General features: G+C 39.8%; 1 protein-coding gene across 6 annotated transcripts in view; it reads left to right on the forward strand.

Moving 5' to 3' along the window:
* The first annotated feature begins 1670 nt into the window (after window positions 1–1670).
* arhgef1a (Rho guanine nucleotide exchange factor (GEF) 1a) overlaps window positions 1671–22550 on the forward strand; it is an 88026-nt gene continuing 67146 nt past the window's right edge. For 4 of the 6 annotated variants that reach the window (XM_040121083.1, XM_040121087.1, XM_040121085.1 and 1 more), the window contains exons 1-3: window positions 1671–1911; window positions 17893–18055; window positions 18492–18559. In XM_040121083.1, the coding sequence (XP_039977017.1) occupies window positions 1849–1911; window positions 17893–18055; window positions 18492–18559 (294 nt within the window). In that variant the 5' untranslated portion in view covers window positions 1671–1848. Of the gene's footprint in view, window positions 1912–17892; window positions 18056–18491; window positions 18560–20599; window positions 22415–22550 lie in introns of those variants that run through there. The other 2 variants (XM_040121089.1, XM_040121088.1) reach the window with 2 other exon arrangements.

Below are 22550 nucleotides of genomic sequence, written 5' to 3' on the forward strand. Positions count from 1 at the left end.
CGTTTTTTCTGATTTACTAATAGCGAGTGTGTGTCAAGACTACAGTTGCATGGCACTGTGTTGAAACATTTCTTATAGTGGTGCAGTCTAACTCTTTCATCACTGGGGAGATCCACAAAAATAAGCACATGCTTACACACACACATTAGTGTAACTGTGCACAAACAAATCTAAAAAAAAGAGGAGACAAGTACAAGGCTGCGCACACTAGTCAAAATCACACCTTTATACCAATATAACCCTCTCACTCACACACACACAAACAAATTCAGTTATCTTTGACAGTGAATTTTACATGTCTACGTTAGAGCAACAGTGTTTGATTTTATTTTGTGAGTGAATTCTTTGAATGTGAGAGCTGATTTATCATGGTGTGTGGCAGTTATTTCAGTATATTGTTTTGAACTTATTTCAGTGTATGGTGTGTGAGATAAAATGCCCTAACTGGATTATAGAATTATTTTAATCAATACCACTAATAATATTGATTATACAACAGACTGAACTCACCTGTCAGGGCCCACATTTTTATAAATGACCTGCTGACCCACCAAATAGGTGACGTTTAAATTTTTGTCATGGTTACAGCATATTGTGCTATCAAATAGAAATATAATATATGTGCTATGAAAGTTTTGATAAACTGATGAGGTGATACAAGCCTTTAACTTTTGTCTCAAAGTGGATGGATTGCATTGTGGGAGTGTTAACAGAAAAGTCCATGCAATGGATCTTACTTTTTTATCCCATAGGCCCTTTTCACAGCAGACATTTCAACTTGTCATAGTAAGAAGGACACTGGTGTTACTGATAATATTAAGGATGGTTCTTAATGCTGCTGGAGATGATCTTCTCTGGCAAAAATGTCAGAATGCACCAGCAGCAGATATCAAAGTAGTTAGGGTTTGCTTAGCTAACATTAGTCAAGGTAGGTTTCTCAAATTGAGGAGCATGGTTGCAACTGGGACTTTTGTTTATACCTTACCTTTTGTTGTTGCTGCTGTTGTGTGAGCCTGTCAGCTGAGCAGAAGCAGCAGTGATTGCACTCCATGCTAGCAGAATGTGCGCCATCCATGCCAAAAGAAGGCCGCAGACGACTGGCTGAATTTGTAATCAAGAGGACGTTACTGAGCCGCGCCCACTTCCTCATTCTCTCTACATCCTTACGCAGTCAGCAGCAATGGTTGGGGGTGGTGATGCATCAATTTATTTACATTTTGTGATGATGATATATTTTTTGCTCTGTCAGAAAGAATTGGGTCTGGTCAAAAAACATTCCCTGATAAAGCTCTGGAAGCCTGTGTACTTGCACTTCTATCTTTGTGAGGACCAGTTTGAGTTATAGAATTTACGGAGTGAAGACATTTAGGGAAAGTGAGGACATTTTGGCCGGTCCTCATAACTTCAAAGTGCTGTTTGTGGGTTAAGATTTGGTTTTAGGGTTCTGGTTAGAATTAAGTTATGTAAGTTAGGCATTTAGTTGTGATGGTTGAGGGTAGGGTAAGGGGCTAGGGAATGCATTATGTCAATGAGTGTCCTCACAAAGGTAGAAGCACAAGTGTGTGTGTGTGTGTGTGTGTGTGTGTGCGTGCGTGCGCGCGTGTGTGTGTGTGTGTGTGAGGGGGCGGTGATGATTCAGAAGTCAGACTTCTCACAGGAACAGCCTCTTCACTAGAAGCAGAAGCACATTGCAGTTGGCCAGTGAGGAAAGATTTTTAATTTTTTTTCTCTTTGGTAGGGATCTGAGAGATCCACAGAGAAGCGTACAACATTAATATTTGATATTTTATTTTCTGACTTGCTGATTACATTTGGAATCTGTCATATTGAGAAAATACAGCCGTCACAATGTCAAGAGTTACGAATCTGTCAAAACTGCGGCAAGAGAGGATGAGGGAGATCAACCTGCGGGTGAGTTGGCATCATCAAACAACCACCACTAAAATGTTATGACTTCACTGATTAGAGGAAAAGGTTACGTTACTGACTATATATTAGTATTATAGATATGTAGAGATTACTGCTAAGTAATACTATGTTCATTTTTGTTTCCTGTCTTCCTGTTTCCTGTGTTTTTGTCACTTCCCCATTCTTTCTATATCAGTGTGTCACTCCCTATTCTTGCACTCTCAGCCACAAAACATTTCCTCAATGTGACACAAGGCCTGCTGTTTATGACAGGAGCACAGGTTCCTCAGACCAAAGGCCCTGATATAGCTGAACTGGTTTTACATCACTTCAAATCAGGATATACAGATTAAAGCTGTATGTATTTGTAAATGTAGGTGGTGTGTATGTATGTTTGCTTGTACCCAATGTGCTTTCTCACTGGATGTTTGAGTATAGCAACTGTTGCCATAGAAATAGCAGTGGGTGTGTGTGTGATATTACTGCTTTCTTTGAGAATGCTGTAGGCCTCAAAAATGTTTCTAATGTTCACTCATTTGAGCAAGGGTTGATTATGTAAGCTGCTGCATTTACTAAGGCCATGCAATTTGAAATTCATGTGAGCCATCAGCTACACACCATCTCCAGCCTCCACCTGCTGCACTTCTGAGCTTCAATGAACCTGGAGCTTATCTTTATTTATGTAAATAAAGATATTAACTTAGAAAAATCTTGCAAGGATAAGGGCACAGTGCAGAAATGAGCACAAACTGTTTGCATAGAGCCTTCACTCTGTTTAGTGTAGTAAGATAGCTAAATAACTTAGGCCTGCACTACAAAAGTATGTAGCTAAACCTAGAGCCCGACCGATACTGTAATTTTTGGGCCGATGCCAATAACGATTTTGGGGAGTAAAAATTCTGATATCAATATATTGGCCGATTTTCTTTATATATATATATATATACACACATACATACACATACATGAGCTATACTTAAAACTGAAAACTTTGGGGTCGTTGTTTCTTAACTTTCTAGCATTGTATTTCACAAACTAGTAGCAACTTATCGTGAAGACACTGCTTGACTCCGCACCACCGTCTACTCAGCTGTGATGTATACTCTACTACATGTGCTACAGACAGTGCCGAGAGTTAAACAATGGAGTCACAGTGCTCTGCTATACAAGCTATGTGATAAAAAATTGCTAAATTTTCCCAAGGCAGATTTTTCTACATTTTGTTCTGTAAAAAAACTTTTTATATCGGCACATATTGGACAACATATACACCAATACCGAAATAGCTATGATAGTCCAATATTGGCCAATAAACTTGGCTCACCCGTATATCGGACCAAGCATCAGGGAGAAAAGAACACTAAATGTGTCAAAAAGAAAAAGAAGATTTACCAGGACAGTTATACTGACGTAGGCTTCATAGAAGCAATGGACAAAATCAGAACTGACTGTGTCATTTGTGGTGAGAATTGGCAAATGAAATAATGAAACAATACAAAACTACTAAACATGCTGAGATGGCAGGTAAACCCAGGGAGATTTTCCTCTGAAAAAAGAAATGTGTGATGGTTATCACGGCCCAGACGACTAGGGAACATTTTGATAGGACCAAAAGCACACAACTGTTGAATTGTTTGAGTGCTTTCTTCTTATTGTTCAGGCAAAAAGGCCACGCAACATCTGGGAAATGATTAACAAACCAGCCTGCATTGAAATGGCAGAAAAAAAGATGGCTAACAAATTTAAGACTGTATCATTGGCCAACAACACAGTGAAAGACAGAATTGGCAGAACTACAGGGAACCTCAAGAACACGCTAATAGAAAAAACTAAAAAATGGGCCATTTTTCTATCCAGTTGGATGAAACTGCCACACAAGGATATTTAGTTTATATTTGATACCTACTTCACAATGCACAATCTTCCCTATAACAATTTAGTTGCATGCTATACAGATGGAGGTGCCTCAGTGGTGGGAAAAAGGAAGGGCCTCAGTACCCTGAAGGCGACCTGCTGCATTTTGTTTCACTGCATGATATGGTGAATGGTGAGCAAACATCTCTCTGAGTGACTGAACAAAACCTTACAGTCTGTGGGATTAAAGCTTGTCCAGTTAACAAATGAATCTTTGTGCAGCTGTGCGAGGACGAGGTACATCAGACACTCCTCCATACTGAGGTGCAGTCATATGGAAGTGTTTCAATTTACTTCAAAATCAGATAAGGGCGTTAACCCTCCATCATCAAAAACCATTGAAATGACAGATGAGTTTCTCATTAAAACATCATACCTGGTGGAGATATTTGGTCTGTACAATGGGATAATCAAGTGCATGCAGGGCTCAAATGCCAATGTTATGGAATTCCAGGAGATAGTGGCAATGTTTGTGTCTACAGTCAAGTTCAGAAAGAATAAACTGGTGAAGGGGGACCTACGACAGCTTCCCTTGCGAATGAAAGAATAATAGGGAAAGTTACCTGATACTTTGGTCAGACAGTAGACCTGGGATCAGCTTCAGGTGGAAATGAAATCATGGTTCTCAGATGTTCATGAATAAGTTGCAAAATATCCTTGAGTAAAGGCCCCATTTCTTGCAAAAGAAGAGGATGTGGAGTACCTCCAAGCTGATCAAATTTTATCTTAGAGAGATTCTAAACTGAACAAAGATACAAGCGGTTTTGTTTGGTGAAAGGACCGGGCGTTGCACCAACACTCGAAGTTTACGCAACCACCAGATTCATCTTGCCTTTTGCCACAACATACCTGTTGAGACTCTTTTCAGCTCTCTGGTCACTGTTAAAACAAAGACATGCAACAAGCTTGATGTTCACAAAGACTTCTGGCTATCACCAATATCACACCTGACATCCCTCACTCAAAAAAAGCAAGCTCAGAGCTCTGATGCAATGGCCGCTTGCACACCTACAGTATTTAGTATGTATGGTAGTGAAATGAGGCAAGCTTGGCAAAATGTTTGGATTAAATCATTGCCATTCATTGATTTCATTTTTTTTTAGCTGGCTGCACATAATTTTAATGATAAAAAATCATCAAGATTTGTATTAAATTTCGCATAGTGATAGACAATAACATAACATTTTAGTATATCTTAATCCTGTTTTTCGAAATATTATTATATATTATACAGGGCTGAACTGTGCAAAATTCTCATGGCCACTAAGTTATGGCCATTTTAATTAATCATCTTGCCACAATTTTTGCTTCATTGCTTGGAGCCGATATAGGCATGAGTCAGTTAGACTTCATATAATTACACAATGTGTTCAAGAGTCATGGATGTTTATTTAAAATAGGCTGTATCTATACATTAGATGTACCTATAGGTACCAGCCCTGGAAAAGACTGGATCAAATGTGTAAGACTAGATTTGGTGTATCCAATGAAAATGAAAATGAAAAGTCTTTGCCCATAGAGGGGCACTGTAGGCAGTTACCTTGTTTGTCAGTGAGGGAGTATGGTCACTGCCACTTTCGCCTCCCAACGTGTATGCCCATTCTAGTTATCCGGTAATTCATTTACCCACAGCCTTTTAGCCATACCCCCTTTTCTGTTTTTCTAGTAATTTCTTGCCAGTGTTAGTACTATATGTGTGCCGTTAACAGTAATATGTCGGTCAAGACGTCTAAACTTAAACTACCCAAGGTGCTATGCTGCCCCTTAGGAATCGATCTGGGATAATGAACCACTTCCATCCTCACAGCGGCTTACAGTTGTTCTCAAAGTGGAACACCTAACACACAAATGGCAAATGTACACATATACTACACACCTGTGGTCACTATAATTCATTTTATTGTCCATTATTATTGAAACAAAGATGGCCTTATCACCCCAGACCTGGTGCCTGGTTCTGGAGGGCATTAGCAGAGCAGAGACTACAAAAGGGAGTGTGGCAGTGGAAAGGGTCCGTGAGGTAGGAAGGGGTAAATTAGCATATTTCTGGATGTATTGAAGTATACTGGAGACTATTGAAGAAATCAAATCTGGAGGTGATGAAGCAATGAGTGAGAGTTGTAGTAACTGAGAATGAGAGAAGAAATTGGTGGGGATGGACTGTACAACCACAGGAAAAAACGCACTTTGCACTTTTATTTGATGTACATGGTTGAATAAAATGTGTCTGTCAAAGATTACTCTGTGGTTCCTGATGTGAGGGAAAGGGAGGGAGTACAGACAAGTTATCTCTTCTGTGCTTTTTTGTGTTTCTGTGCTATTTTTTTTTTTAATGTAATTTAGATTTAAAATGATTTACACCATTGCAATATTGACAGAAATTGATTGGAGATACTGTATAATAAGTTATAAAAATGTCTGGGTTAAAGCCAAGTTTTTAAGGATAGTTGCAAGTTTGAGTGGATGGTGGACATCTCAGAGAAGGAAATCAGCCCTAATTGATCAAAAACTCTCCGAGGACACATTTTTTATCTTGCTTTTAGGGGTAGAAGTAAAAACATTTAATCACCTTTGTTAATTTAGGAATTCACTCCTATCTTAGCCAGTATTTAGAGTCCTAACCTGTCAGGAATTGCCACGGGAATTTGCTCAGGCAGAGTTGTTCTGTTAGAAGCATTTGGGGAATGCATGATGAGAATACGCATATTAAATTATTGTTTTGACAGAAAAATTATACATTTTTCAGATTGACTTTGTTCAGGACACACATGCTGCCCCTGCAGAAATTGAACTTTAAACTTTTTTGCAAAGGGGAAAATGCAACAATGATGTTTCTGTCAGATCCATAATTACAAGAGTCATAAATCCAACTTTGATCACACATATGGAGCTCATAAAGATACTGCGCATGAGGTTCCTCGATCAGAGCCGACTGAAACTTACTTGAACACTATCCTGGTCACTGGCTGTATTTCACCTGCATAATGAACCATATCTCAGCTTACTACAACAGGTAAACAGGTAAAATCTAACATAGATTCTTGTTTATTGGCAGTGCTAATTTGAGGCTAATGGAGGCTAAGCCTCCCTCAAATGGTCATGAAAATGTTATGCTGAAGCTTTTTGCAAATTACTTGGTTTGGTGATTGTTATTTTTATGCAATAGCTACAGAGGTTATTTTGGTGAGAGAGAGAGTGAGAGAGAGACAGCTTCGAAAGTGAGCAGGAAAGACAGAAGCGTCTAGTTATTGATTATGACTACACCTACTCAAACGTGAGCGTCATGTCTGTCATCCTATCCAGGCTGTGATGGGCAAGAGATTTCTTTAGCAGTCATCTGTCACAGTGCACTGTTAAAGCCGATCAGTCTACAACAAAAGATAGCCTATAAGAGCTGTGTGCTGCTTCCATATTGTTTGGTGTTATTGCCTATGAATAGTTATTATGTGTGGATTTTGTCCAATTAGTTCAGTGATTATTAACAACCTGCTTCTGAACTGTGTAGTGTTGGCTACACTTCGACATAAATTGAGGTATACAGGTCCAAATTTCTCGCTAAGTAGTGAGAATTTATGTATTATTTTACATTTCATTAAATGGTAGGCTGTTAGTAAGAGGCATTTCTCTGGTGCTGGTGTGGTATTTTCCTGACCATGAAAATTCTGTGCCTGTCTGTGTGGTACTTCGGTGCCCAGCAGAGAGTTAAAGGTGTTCAGGTAGGGAGAGAACAGACAGGTGGGAGGTTTGTTCAGATGAGGCAGTGCTAAGAGAGTTGTTGGTATTTTTGTGGAAAATATCTTAGGTTTTGTGCTGAAAAAAGACAAAATAATAATAAATATTCTATTTGAATCAAACACTCTCCAACTAATCGATGCATTTAAACTGGCATCTAAAATAAGTTTTAATGTGGTTAAAGCAGGAATGTTGGTAAAGGCTTCATAAAAAACACTCAAGTCCTGCTTTAAGGTAGTCATAGAATAACTCTCAGAGCAATTCCTAGGAGTGATTCTACAACACTTGATTACTATGAACTCAGAGCTCACAGAGGTGAGAGATGGGCCTTATCATATCCAAAGCATGGTGGCAGCTTCCTTTCCAAGCATGTGGACTTAAAGATCCATAGGGCAAATTTATCCAATTTCCCTATGGATCTGAGTGGGGGGAGTTTAGGAGGAAGAGAAAGGTGAGAGGGGTAGAGGAGGTGGGAGTAGTGATTAGCAACAGTGTCAATACTATTCACAAACAAAGGTCAAGTTACTTAACTTGTAAAACATAATGCACAAATAAATGCAGAGTTATTTGTATCTGTAAATCTGTATGCAATGTAATTTACAACTCATATATCATTTGTATGTCAACTTAGCGTTTTTCAATATATTTATATTTGTGAATCTCAACCTATTCATTTACATCCTTTTGAGACTGTTATACCGTGCCAATTTTTGTCACACAAAATTCACAAATACAGGAGGACCAAGCACTTTACAGTAGATGTCAGTAATACAACATTTATGGATGCCAACTGCTGTTAAACTAAACAGAAGAAGAAAAGCACCCCTGTCGCGGGAACCGTATTTGAAGATAGTTACCTTAAGATTACAACCCAAGTTACAGACAACAACCACAAGACCTTTTAATCATTTATAAATTGAGTAATCTTCAAAAGTGACAAAATGACTCATGTTTTTCAATACAAAATTTACTACGAGCAACATACAACAACATACAGAAATCAATATCATTCTCATTCCACGTCACATTCTGTTTGAAGTACAAATATAATTTGAAAGTGAATAGAAAAGAATATATCTATATTTATATTTATTATATTAATTATATTTACTTTCTGTCTCTATAGTTCTATATTTTGTGAATTTTCTATCTGGGTATTTTTTGTGATCTTCTTTGTGATCCATGGCCTATCTGTAAAATTTTGCTTTCTGATGTATTGTTTTATTGGACAGTTTTTGTCATAAAATTATCTAATTATTTTTAGAAATGTTTGATAGGCTTTGTCAATATCTTCTTCCTCATATAGACTTTTCCAGTTCAGAGTTAATGATTCATCTCTAAATGTGCTTATGGATTCCTATGTACTTTTATTTTAATTTACTGGCATCCTTATCTTTCCAATAATCACAGTCATAGATCACAAAAACTGGCAAAAGGTCACTGATGTCATTGATCAGTAGCCCACTCACTGTGTTGTCTTCCATAATATTTATACATATATTATCTGTTAGAGTGGCACAGTGTGATGTTATTCTGCTTGGTATACTGAACATTGGATATAAACTCATACTATAAATTGCATCAATTAACTCATCAGTCATTTTGTGCTTATTAGGATTCAACAGATTTATGTTGAAATGTCCACAAATATATACTATCTCCCACTAGGCAAGTGTTCTATCTCCCACTAGGTGTCCATGTAGTAAGAATGTCGCTTGGACATGCAGAATGGTAACTAGTCCCTCCACACCCAGTGTGGTCTTTCCTGCGGTCAACCAGTCTTTCCTGGCCATCCCCCAGTCTTTCCTGGATATCAATTGCCCTTTTCCCTTTTAATCCAGAGGTTTGAGTTATCAGCAAAGGTATCGACTACCTGCTTGACATTGCTGTCTGACACAATCTTCCTTTGGAAAGACTGCAGGGTCTTCAGCAGGAAGCCACCCTTCTCAGATGTTTCATTCTATTATTCCAGGTATATCTTCCTATCTCCCTGCCACCCCCTACAGCTGACCGTAGTTCCACCCCACTAATCTGCACTCAGCTGTCAGCTCTCTGTTGTTGTCCTTCCTCCTCTCAAAGGTTGCATCCATTTCTTAATTCCATGGGACAGTCAGCTCGAGGATGTGGTGATTTCAGCTGTGTGTCAAGGTCTGCTCTCATACTCCACTCACAACTGTGTGCTAGGACTGACCACTCTTTTGTATTGCAGTTCTGTGCTCTGCCTCATTGCTCAATGAAGTAGATCTGTGTTGGTGTAGGGCTATTCCTGTTTGCTACCAGCCTGCATGCCACCACAACCTCAGCAAGCCTCCTGAAAAACCTTGTCATGGCACCACCTGGACCGGCCCTGGGCCAGACCTACCTTGCAGCTAGACGGAATATATTGCAGGCTAGAATTTGGTGCATCACAGAGCAGGCAGGGTGTTTCTATGCTGTACTACAACTTCATGTTTCTAGGACTTGGGAGAGTGTCACATGTGGATCTGGTGAGGAACCTCAGTCTGGCTTGAGGTATCTTTCACATGTCAGCCCAGGTTAGGGCCCTTCTGGTTATGACTTCCCAGGTGGTCCACATATTAACACTAGCAGACACTAAAAGTTGTGTAACTTAGTACCATAGTTCAACGTATGAGTTTGCATTAATATTAACACTCTTTGGTTAAGTCAAGTCAAGTCAAGTCAAGTCAATTTTATTTATATAATACCAAATCATAACTGAAGTTATCTCAGGGCACTTTTCATATAAAAAGCAGGTCTAGACCATACACTTTATAGTCATATTTACAGAGACCCAACAATTCTCTATGAGCAAGCACTTAGGGACAGTTGCAAGGAAAAACTCCGTTTTAACAGGTAGAAATCTTGAACAGAACCCAGCTCATGGTGGGCGGACATCTACCTCGAATGATTAGGCTAAGAGAGAAAGAGAGAAGGTGAGAGAGGACCTGATGAGAGAGAGAGAGAGAACGAGGGGGGGAAGACAATATCTCATGATCTCATGATGCAGGTTCCACATAATGATGTATAATAATAATAACACTAATAAAACTAGAAGACTAGCAATTCATTGTTTGTAGGCTACTTTTTGAAGTTCCTGTTCGTTTCATTGTTGATGACGGGCGTCAAACATCTACTGGGATGATTCTTTCTCTTACAGAAACCATGGGGAGCGACCTTGTTAATTCACATTAACTTTGATATTAATTGGGATGTTGTCTCCCCTTCTCTGGTCAGAACACCTAGGAAAAAATGCCAATTTTTGGGGTGCATTGTAGACATCATACTTAACTCAAAATTGCATTTAAACTGCATTAAAATTGGAAACCATTAGGAAAATAAACATTTACTTACTGAATTAACTGGATACCAGAATTAGGGATGTGATTGGCAAAGGACAAAAAAGTAAAAGTAAAAAGGAAAATATCAACCTCCATATACATTAACACACAGTGAATTTATGTTGGGATTGCAGGTAGGGACTGTTGTTACACATTGTGGCAGTACAAAAACCTTGTACAGACAAGTTAGAAGAGAGCCTAAGTATATGACAGCTTGCAGTAGTAGGCTGCAATACTTTAACATTTTTTCCCCATATGTTGATTGCTATAAGAAAATGATTTTAACAGCAATTTCATAGTAATGATTCCACATGATCACGAGTCACATAAGAGATTTATTTTAACATGGATTTTCCCCAAAAAAGAAAGCCGACCAAATTCATATATTAGCCAAAATTAAAATACCACTGACGCATGAGCGCGACTGGGGTTATGCAGCAAGTGTGGAATTGGGCATGTTGAGCTCAAGCTCAATGCTGAGTTTCCTCCTTTACTGCAGCCGCCTTCATTTGCTTCTTGTTTGTAGGTCTTTTTGCCTTCACTTTTCTCTTCAGTAAGTGAAAAACACGATCTATTGGGTTGAGGTCAGATGACCGACTTGGCCATTGAAAAATATTCCATTGCTTTGCCACCTTGAGAAGCTTGTGGGTTGCTTTCGCAGTATGTTTTGGGTCATTATCCATCCATACTGTGGAGCACCATCTTGTCAGTTTTGCAGCATTTGGCTGAATCTGAGCAGATAGTATATCCCTATACACTTCAGAATTCATCCTCCAGTCACATCATCAATAAACACCAGTGAGCCAGTTCCATTGGCAGCCATACATGCCCATGCCATAACACTGCCTCCACCATGTTTGCCAGATGATGTGGTATGCTTTGGATCATGAGCTGTTCCTTTGCTTCTCAATAGCCTTCTCTTACCATCACTCTGTTGAAAGTTAATCTTATTCCAGAACTGGGCAGGCTTGTTTAGATGTTTTCTGGCAAAGTGTAATCTGGCCTTTCTGTCCTTGCGTGTTACCAGGGGTTTGCTCCTTATGGTAAACCCCCTGTAATTACATTCGTGAAGGCATCTCTTGATTGTAGAGATTGATAATGATATGCTTACCTCCTTAAGAGTGTTTTTGACCTGGCTAGATGTTGTGAAGAGATTTTTCTTCACGAAAGAAAGAACTCTGCGATCCTCCACTTTAGCTGGTTTCCGTGGATTTCCATGTACCGAATTGTTGATTTGGCCACTCCTACATTTTCTGCTATGATAGATTTGTTTTGTTTTTTCAGCCTAATGCTAGCCTGCTTTACTTGCATCGACCCCTGGACTGCATATTGAGAGTTCTTATGAACAGCTACGGAATGTCAATTTAACATTTGGAACCAACTCCAGACCTTTTATCTACTTAATTTGTCATGTAATAACAAGGGAACAGGCTACACCTGGCCATAAAACTGTCAGTCAATTGTCCAATTACTTTTGAATCTCTGAAAATGGAGAAACTATCCATAAAAATGGCTATAATTCCTAAACGGTTAATGCAGTATTCTTGTTAAGTGCCTCAAATTACAGGTGAAAGTCTACACTTCAGTCACATCTTGATGGCTTTGTTTCGAATCCATTGCGGTCGTGTACAGAGGCAAAATTACAAAAATTGTGTCACTGTCCAAATACTTAACTTACCAACTTAGCTAAAACATTAAAACTGGTATCTGGTTTAAATGTTGTGGCTGATCATTGTATAATCAGCAGGGAAGCCATCTTTTTGCTGAAGACATCACTGGTTGCTCCTTTGTTCTCCTTACAGCGTAAGCTGCTTGATGCTAACTCTGCTCCTCTGGAATGCAAAATCAGTTGGCAGTCTTTGTGTCATAGCCACTGGCGCTAAATTAAATTTGTTCACTGTCAGTTTCTCTTAGGCAGGCTTTCTTGTCGCTGCCACTGAGAAAGAGAGTTCAGTGCAGCTGTCTGCTACGAGCAGGCCTGCAGAGAAGAGAGCCGCAAAGAAAAGAGCTGTTGCTGCCCCTGACGGAGCAGTGAAGAGAAGAGAGCGAGGTAACGGTGCATGGGAGTTTTGTTGACCTGGTGATGTCATGGGTCCAAGGCCCCAGAGTGGCCAATGTTAGATGGTTGTTGGATAAATAGGTGTGAAAAGGTCAAAGATCCTGGAATAATGAGTTCAATGGCCCTCCTTTGTTTTTGGAACAAAGGAACATGCAATCTCACTCACCATTTTGAGTGAGCTGAGTTTTATCTCTGCAGTACTTCAAACGTCCATTTAACTTGGTTGAACGCTTTGTCTTCATCGAATTAAGTATTAAAAGATCTTTTTCTGTATTTCTTTTTGTGCAAATAGTGTCACAGAGTTGTACGAACAAAGTTTATGTACTAATTTGTATAACTAGAGGCAATCATGGAGAAGATCAAGGTAGTGTAGAACTATACACCCGGTTGGGTCTTGCAACATGTGTCTGACCCTACCAGGGTTGTAAAATTTTTTAACTTTTTATTGTTATCACCCCCAGTTTCCCTGATTTCCCTAGAATCTCTTGTCTTACCCATTATACATATTTTATGCAAAGGACAGGCGTTGAAGGAGTATTAATGTTGAATTAGGAAGGGATGTGGCAAAAGGTGCATGGTACATATTAGAAAAAGCACACACATGCACACACAGCTGTCATAAGATAGTGTAAGAATAAAAATATTGTATATTTGAATATAAAGGTGTCACGAGACACTGAGGAACCCAAATTCAAGACACAGCAATGCAGAGTCACAAAGAACCAGGAACTTTATTCAAAAGATAGAAAGGGGGAAATGGCTGTGAGCTGGAGATGTGCAGGGAGGATGCTAGGCTGGGCAGAGGCTGTGACACCCGGGGAGAGGGTGGAGGTACCAGCTGGAAGCACGGGCCTGGAGCGACTATGAGTCAGGAGGTGCCAGCTGAGGTAGCAGACAGAGTCTTCAGGGGTAGCAGGACGTAGGTTGATGGTAAGTTGTGGAGCAGGAATCGAAAAAGCTGGCGGAGAAACTTGAACATAGCACTCATCAGGTTGCACTAGCGAGGAAGCGTGGCATTGTCCTGAAAACAACAAAAATCTCATTACTTCACAAGGAAAAAACATGAGGAATGAACTTAGACTGAAATAGCACTAAGTGTCCTGGAAGTATACTGGACCGGTGAGAACAACACTTTACCAAGGAGTGCCCAAAGAACCGTGGATTATATGCAGCAGACTTGATGATTAGAAGTGCAGGCTGATTAAAGGCTGATCGCTGGAAGAGAAGGAGAGAGGGAGATGGAGGAGCAAAAGACCCCAAACACAGACACACATACACACAGAGCAAAATGGGTAAGTGAGGGGAACACAGAAAACACAGGAAAGAAACCATAGTCACAGTAGGTCATAGTTATTATTTGTCACATACACATTTTTTTGCCTTCTTTCACCCCAAAGATTGTGCAAACAGATTAGTTTGAAGCATAGAAATATACCTGTTATCATATAAATTAAAGAATAAAGAAAAATAAAAAGGAAAACAAAACTTTAGGGCTTATTTACAGTCTATATGACATTGGTTTTTTAAATTACAGCTATTTATACAGAATTATAATAGCTCTTTATACACAATGTAATGTCTACATTATACAGTTTGGGATGCAGTTTGCTGCCAAAGTTGCAAAATAGAGTTACACTTCTGATGTAAATGCACATTTGTCTCTTATGATAATGCAGTTTCACATTGGCTGAGTTGGTTCTTGATAGACCACTCCTGGTCTTGTATTATCGATAGCTGTCCATTTAATTTACTTTAAAAAAGAAGTATGTGCATCAAAGGGCGTGCTACGCCTGAGATGGACCTTTGTAGCTATGGTAGCTAAGCTGACGCCTGCATAAATTTAATTGGAATCAATGTACAGAACTCACCTTTGACAGTATTACCATATATCAAACAGTATATGTGCAAGGGGAAAAAAAACTGAACAACTTTACTAGGAATGACCGAACCAGAAGTGGGAACGACCGAAGCAGGCAAACTTGCTGTCATTTGAAAGTCCTCTATAGGCTCCTTCAAAATTTTGTGCCTCTAGCTGCTTCCTGCTTGACAAAGGGTTCAATTAGTTGGTGAGTATTTTTATCTGCATTTATCTACAAGCAAAATTGGGCAAAAAGATGCTATTTCCTGTGGATTTTCCCTTTCCTATGACAACTGTAATAATAGCCTCAGTCAAAAAATAATTTCCTATAAATTTGTGCCAGAAGCCCATCTAGACATGCTGCTTTGCCATTGTCAGTGAAGTGATCGCTTTTTGTGTTTGTTGTTCTTTGTTCAACTATGAGAGACTGCAATCATCAAGAAATTTCTTCACCTTTTAATGTTGCCTACTGTAGATATTTTTATGTAGTATTCTAGAAATTTTAAATTGATTTCTTTGGGTTTTTTTAGTATGCTATCATTACTTGTCTTTATCTTGTGAATTGTCTGCTCGTTTTCCAGTTTTTCTAAGATGAAAGGCTAAAAGCCTATGAGGTTTATCTCCAAATTCAAAAAAATTTGTCTGATGTAAAGGAATGCCTTATTAACTTTTAATGAAATTAATTGGTTTCACCTGTAACTTAGTGTTATTATCTGTTATATAGGTTATTAGATTAGCCAGATGTGCTTTCTATAACAAGTTGTTTGATTTCTGTCTCTAAAGTTTGTAATCTAGCTCTATTTTTTTTTCTTTTTTGCTGCTTTGTAAGAGACTTTACTTCTTTTGATCAGATTATTAATTCCTTTGACATTCCAGCTGGTGAATGTGTGATTTGGTTTGCCCTGTTCTATTCTATTATTTGCATTACTTTGCATTAAAATATAAGAAGTATGTGTACTTTAAATGCGTCTGAGTCTGAGGGATTACCTCTATCTATGGTCATGTTTCTCTCTATCTCTTTCTATCTGTCTAGACTCTGGACCTTAAATTAACAAAATTAAATTGTCTCTAGTTTGCTATTTGTACAGAATGAACTCACCATGGGAAGGAACATATTTGAACATAGGAGTGCTAACTTCACTATAAAGTTACTGTTTATCATAGAAAAGCTTTGTAAGTGGAGAAAAGATAGTTCAACAGCTAGTTATGAACACATCATGGAAGATTAATTGTCAGTTCACTAGAGGTATATTCTTCGATGAATGTATAAAAACACTGTTGTTTGTTCTGATGGAGTTAGACTGAGTCAGCAGAGAGAGCTGACGGACTGTGATAGGAGCTTATTTTAACGTTTGCAATATGTATTATGAATTTTAGCTTGGTAATGGTGAGTCAACGTTTTATTCCTAGATACTTATTCATAATAATTGATGGAAGCTAAGATGCATTGCAATTGAAGTAGCAAGTTAGAATTTGATATGAATTTCTAACAGTTCACCAATTCTTTGATTGTTAAGCAAAGGGAAGACATGTTTACAGATGTCTATTGAGACAATCTAGTATTGTTACAGTCACCCTGAATGGTTGATTGGGGATAGCAATCGGTGTGATCCATACTTTTACAGTGCAATGTGTCTGTGTAAAGACTGTCTATGGGGGTATGGTTGTATTTGGTCTGAAGTGCTCGTCAGGATAATGTTGGGCTTTATGAGGGTCTATGGAAAGCACTGTTTATCGGTTAAACAGTGCTCTCCATTTAGTTATTGCAGCTGGGTAGTTGGGGGAAAATCTGGATTCTGGTTTGCTGGAATTCCAGGTTCTTGGACTTCACTACCCTGCATAGGATGTCCTCAAATGCTTGATAGTAATGTAGCTTCACAGTAAGTGGTCTAGTGGGTTCATGTGACTCGGGTCTTTTCCTAAGTGTCCTGTTAGCTCTGCCTTTAAGGGGTCTTTCTTCCAGTGAGAATCATCTTGTAGTAACTGAGAAAGAAAGCCTCTTGTGCCGATCCGTCTTTACCTTCTTGATTCCCTGTGATCCAAAGGTTGTGTCATCTGCAAATCTTCCTCTAAATCTTCACATTTCTGGGAGACTTTGTCCATTTCGGAGTTGAGATGGAATACATGTTGTTGCAGTGAACTCACTGTGTCAGAGTGTAAAATTGCTGACTACTCTGTCTCTTTAATAGTGTTATCACTGTGGCATTTTATTTCTTTTTTGCGGTTTTTATTTCTTCTTTGAGAAGAAATAAAGAGGAAACAAAGCACAGCGCAAAACCAAATTTGTCTCTCTCTCTCTCGCGCTCTCTTTCAACCCAGCTAGTTGAGGCAGACAGCCACCCACAATGAGCTGGGTTCTGTTCGAGGTTTCTACCTGTTAAAAGGGAGTCTTTCCTTCCCACTGTCGCCAACTGCTTGCTCATGTTGGAATGTTGGGTCTCTGTAAATATAACTATTAAGAGTACGGTCTAGACCTGCTCTATAGGAAAAGTGCCCTGAGATAATCTCTGTTATGATTTGGTGCTATATAAATAAAATTGAATTTAATTGAATTTAATTAAATTTAACTGAATAGTACTTCTGAATGCACGTGTTAATCTTTTTGCATATGTCTATTTTAATCTGGGAGACTTCTCAGTGTAATGACACGATACAGAGAGCAGTGCTCTTTTCGATGGGTCCTCTGTTTTGGTGTCTCTTGTTCAGGTGTGTCCGTGGTCTAGCTTGGGCTTTGTTGTTGTTCATTTTTCTTCGGCTTCGTGTTCCCCATCTTTCAAGTTTCATGTCCTCACATAGTACTTCTTTCCTTTATGTTATATTTTGTACATCTGAGTGTTTCAATTAGCCAGGAGTTTTAAATTTAAATTTAAGTATTTTAAATTTAAAAAACTGTTGGAACTAACCCCCCCCCCCCCCAAGAGGCTAAAGATTTACCAACATATGCATCCTGTTGCTTCAGAGGGCTGCAAGGATTTCATGATGGAGAAATTTTTCATACAGTATAAAGCAGCTGAGGACAACAAATACTGCAAAAACTCGATAAAAGAAGTCATTTTCACATTTTGTTTCTGTTTATTTTCCAGAATAAAGAGAGAGAGCGTATGAGGGAACGGGAGAGGGCAGCAAGGGAAAGGGAGGCACGTTACAGCAATGGTCACCTCTTCACCTCATTGACAGTGTCAGGAACCACACTCTGTACAGCATGCAACAAGAGTATTACTGCCAAGGAGGCACTCAGCTGCCCTAGTAAGTAACAGAGTTAACTGCACTTCTGCAGCTGCATATAGAGTGAAAGGTGGGTACAGTAGTAAAAACTCTAACAAAGAAAGTACTCAAGTAGTAAAAGTTCAGTCTGTTCTTACTTCAGTAAGAGCAAAAAACAACAAAGTGAAATGTGCGTGTGTGTGTGTATGTGATCTCTATCTCTCAGTCAAAGCAAAGCCATTTTGAGAGTAAACACATACACGCACACACACACGCAACCACATACGCACAAATACAGAAACTGTACATACAGAAAATTTTACATTAAAAGGGTTTGAAAATCTGTCCTGGCTTCTTTGGTCACACACCTAAATTCTCAAGTTGCTGCAATGCTTAAATAGAAGAATGAGAGACAGAGATATGACACATTTGTGTTCTTTATGTTTGCTTTCATGTCTTATGTCTTCATTTTTCCCAGCATGCAATGTCACTATCCACAACCGCTGTCGAGACGCTTTGCCAAACTGCAGCAAAATGAAACAGAGGGTAAGACACAGGCTACACACAAATCAACACAAGTCTAATTATTGACGTATGTTATTATTATGTTCAGCATTTACATTCTTGCATTATTTTCACTCTTTAAATAGACACTAAGATCAGTTTTGTTTCAAAATTATTGGTTTTGGCTTCCTGAGAAAAAAATTGACAATCATCAGAGAAACATGGTTAACTCTTGGTTATTTGGCTATTAACCGTAGGGTTTACCATGTTAGAAATTATGAACTTCATTGAAACAGTAGATACTGTATGTCCATTCTCAGTCAAGCTGCAAGCCAGGACTTTGGGACTGAATTTTACCATGCCCTCTTAGCAATAATAGCATAACTTATTCTTCAAATGATTCATTGCTGAAATAGCAAAAGAATTTTACCCGACAAGAACTATGAAGCAAATATTTGTCTGCTATTGAAATACGACAGGGACAATAAATGTTGTTTCTTCCAGGTATTCAGATCCTCTGAACAATTACCAAAGGTTATTATTTGCGATTATTTTGTGTTTCGTGCTTTTGTGTTGTATGCTTCTGTGTTGTATGTATTTTACTGTTGACTTTTATGTATTTTAAAGGTTAATCAGGGATGGCATTGCAAACGAGCTAAGGCTATATATGCTGTATTATGTGGCATTGCTTCAAATTATAGACTTGTCCCTATACAAATAAACATTAAATAAATAAGTAATTGCCAGTTTAGGTTTTAGCTAACTGATTTACTAAACACATTGACACCTTATACACCCTGACCAAACAGACTTAATCCTGGACAGATATTCTTTTTCTAGCATTTGCCTTTGCCTGCCGATGTACCAAATTCTGCTGTTATCGCTCTTGATGCACAGCAAGCCTTTGACCAGATCAATCAGAAATTTATGTTTCCTGTGTAGTGGAGACAGCTCAGCATTGTTGGCATGCCATTGAGGAGGTCACGGTGGGTACATTCAGTTTGTTTATGGACCCAAGGATCTCCTTTCACTCCCTTGCGATTAAAACTATCACACTGACATCAGAACAACAAAATGGGGGAACCAAACCAGTCCCAGGAAAGGCCAACTTTTAGCATGACTGAGGCCTGATGGAATTAACAGGGCCAATGGACACAAGGCAAATGGAAGGAATAACAATCAAAATCTCCACAGAATGAAAATGAGCTTCATTCTACAATGGGAAAGCAGTAAGACCTCATCTCTGATTGATATTGACTGTTACTTCCACAGAGAAGGTAACATCACAAGAACTGTAATTTTCACCAGGATGTGAACTCTTTCTCTCACTACAGACTCTTACTGATCTACACAACCACCCACATACAAACATTGAATTCTGCTGTCCAAGAGGTTTTGAATGATGTTTTGTCATTTAATCCATTTGTGTATTGTTTCTTTCATTAGTATTAATGTGAGTTTCATTTACCATTCTGTCTGATTGTTTATTGGGTCATGGTGGAAGACGAATATGTGACTTTGGTGTCTGAATTCCAGGTTAAACAATTCAAAGTTTTATAGAGGAATTATTCTCTTCTGAAAACAAAGAGAAAACAAAGAGAGAACAGCCCTAACTGACCCGTGATGGACGCCTAACATCCCCGAGAAGATAAAAACAGCTGAGGCCTTTTATGCACTCTCTTTTTTGCTCTTTTTGCTTTTTCTGCTTCTTCTGCCATTTTCGTTTTTGTCTATCATTCTTGTGCTATTGGTGTCTTTTAATTTTCATTTTGACACATGCTCCCAGCTTTTCCTTTGTCTATCACGCACAATCTTTGCTTTTCTTTTTTTTACAAGCCAAGTTAATACATGACTGATCCAGGACCAAAGTGCCTTAGAACATAGTTTTTGAAAGTTTTATGTTGTCCGGTGAGTAGTAATTAACTCACAAGAGATCCACGCAGACTATACGTCTGCCCACAGTTGCCTATACGCGTACAACCAACCTATGTATCAATGGAGAGAAGTCTGCGCTGAACAGCCGAGAGACCACAGTAGAGCCCTGTTGCCTGGCAACCACACATCGTCTCAGGAAAGCCATCCTGGAGTCAGTCGTGAAGAGGTTTCCAGCTTCAACATCAACTGCTGTGTGGGTTCTGACCAGGAAACAAATGGCCTACACAGCTCAAAGTAGGCAAAACCATTTTTCTTCCTGCTCGTGACTGGGTTGATGCCGAAATAATACCTCTAATCCTTAACTTTCATCATAGTTATCCTAGTATTAGATATCAGTACAGCCATACAAACAGTAGGTAATCATGTCCTTTCTTTCGTCATTGCCCAATTCATTGTACACTAATTTATCATCCACAGATCAACATTGTTCTTTTGCTCCACTTTGACCATCATTGAGCGATTATAACTCAATCTTTTATTTAGTGTTTTTCCCTGTTGCCTGCTTACCTGGATACCTGCTTTCTATCTTGTTCACCCATCTTTCTGTAAGCATTTTTCTGTTATTATCTTTCTGTTGTTTCCATTATTAAAGTACCTTCATTGCATCTACCTGCTTTCCTGTGTGTCTGCATTTGGATCTTCATTGCCTGTGATGTGACAGAATGAAGCTACTACAACTATGGACCCAGCAGACACTTCTGTCAAGGATGAACTTATACTGTCATGCTCCTGTATTGTGAGTGGAAAAAAGAGCTTCGTTTGGAATGCCAAGAGACTGCTTCAGCACAGCACACAGGGGAGTGTCTTCTAAGCCGTGGTTAAACCGTTTGTTGCCTGACTGGCTTAAGGACTTTGTAAGCACCGCTGATTCCCAGCCAGTCTTCCAGCCTGCTAGCCAACAGTGAATCTCTCAGCCTGCTAGCCGCCAGCCAGTTTCCAAGTTGGCTAGCCACCAGCCTGTTCCGAGTCACCTAGCTTTGAGCCTGCACTCCAACCTGTACCCCGGCCTGCTTGCCTCCACCATGCTAGCTTTCAGCCTGCACTTCAGACTGCTCTTTAGCTGATTTAGCTTAGGTAGGCGAGCCTGCAGCCTTCTTTTCTTAGTCAGGTAAACATTTGCCTTCACTGCCTAGCGATCCAGACCCTCTACTTCCCAGCACCATGACTGATGCCCAGCTGGACCCTGAGTTAACCATCCCTGCCACCTGTTCCTACATCGGGGGTCCCAGCCGATGTCTCTTCTGTTCCTGAGTCTGCTCCTGAGTTGGGGGTCCAGGCCAATGTCTCATCTGTTCCTGAGTCTGTTCCCGCTTCAGGGGCCCCGGCCGATGTCTTGTCTGTTCCTGAGTCTGTTTCTGATTCAGCCATTCCTGCCGACATCCTGTCTGTTCCTGTGTTGGGGGTCCCTGCCAATGTCAAGCCTGCTCCTGGTTCCCAGTTAGTGGTCTGTCTCCTGCTCCTGATCTCCTGTCGGCAGCTCAGCCGACAACGGCTCCTTGTTCCCAGTCACGGGTCCGTCGATGTCAGCCTGGCTGCCTACCGGCCAGCCTATATCAGTATATTTCGGTGGCAAAGCTAACACCAGCCCCCCTCGACAGTTCCTGCTGATACACTGCTTGACTACCCATATCATCAGTCGGGTGTTTTTGTAGAGGTCCAGCCAACTACTGCCCTGCTCCCTGACTCGATGTGCAGCTGAATCTTCTGGTGCTGACTGTCCCTCCAGACCCCCAGTCTCTTCACCGACCTCCAGAGTGGCCCATCTTACGTCGCCAAACTCCAGCTCAATCCCCAAAGTGGTCCAGCATACACCGCTGTCCTCCTGCTCAACCTCCAGAGGAGACATGCCTTCACCGTCACCTTCCTGCTCTGCCTCTAGGATGTTCCTGCCTTTGCTATTGGCCTCCTGCTCTGCCTCAAGAGTGATCCCGCCTTCACCGTTGGCCTCCCATTTTTCCTCCAGTGAGATCCCACCTTTGCCATTGGTCTCCTAAGAGATTCTGCCTTCAGAACACTTCTGTCTTTGTCCTTTCCCTTAGCTAATGCCATCTGGAGCGGTTCTGCCTCCGTCTCCACCCTCTGGAGCTACCTTGCCTTT

This window comes from Xiphias gladius, chromosome 24 (genome assembly GCF_016859285.1).
Source record: "Xiphias gladius isolate SHS-SW01 ecotype Sanya breed wild chromosome 24, ASM1685928v1, whole genome shotgun sequence".
NCBI classification, from domain to species: domain Eukaryota; kingdom Metazoa; phylum Chordata; class Actinopteri; order Istiophoriformes; family Xiphiidae; genus Xiphias; species Xiphias gladius.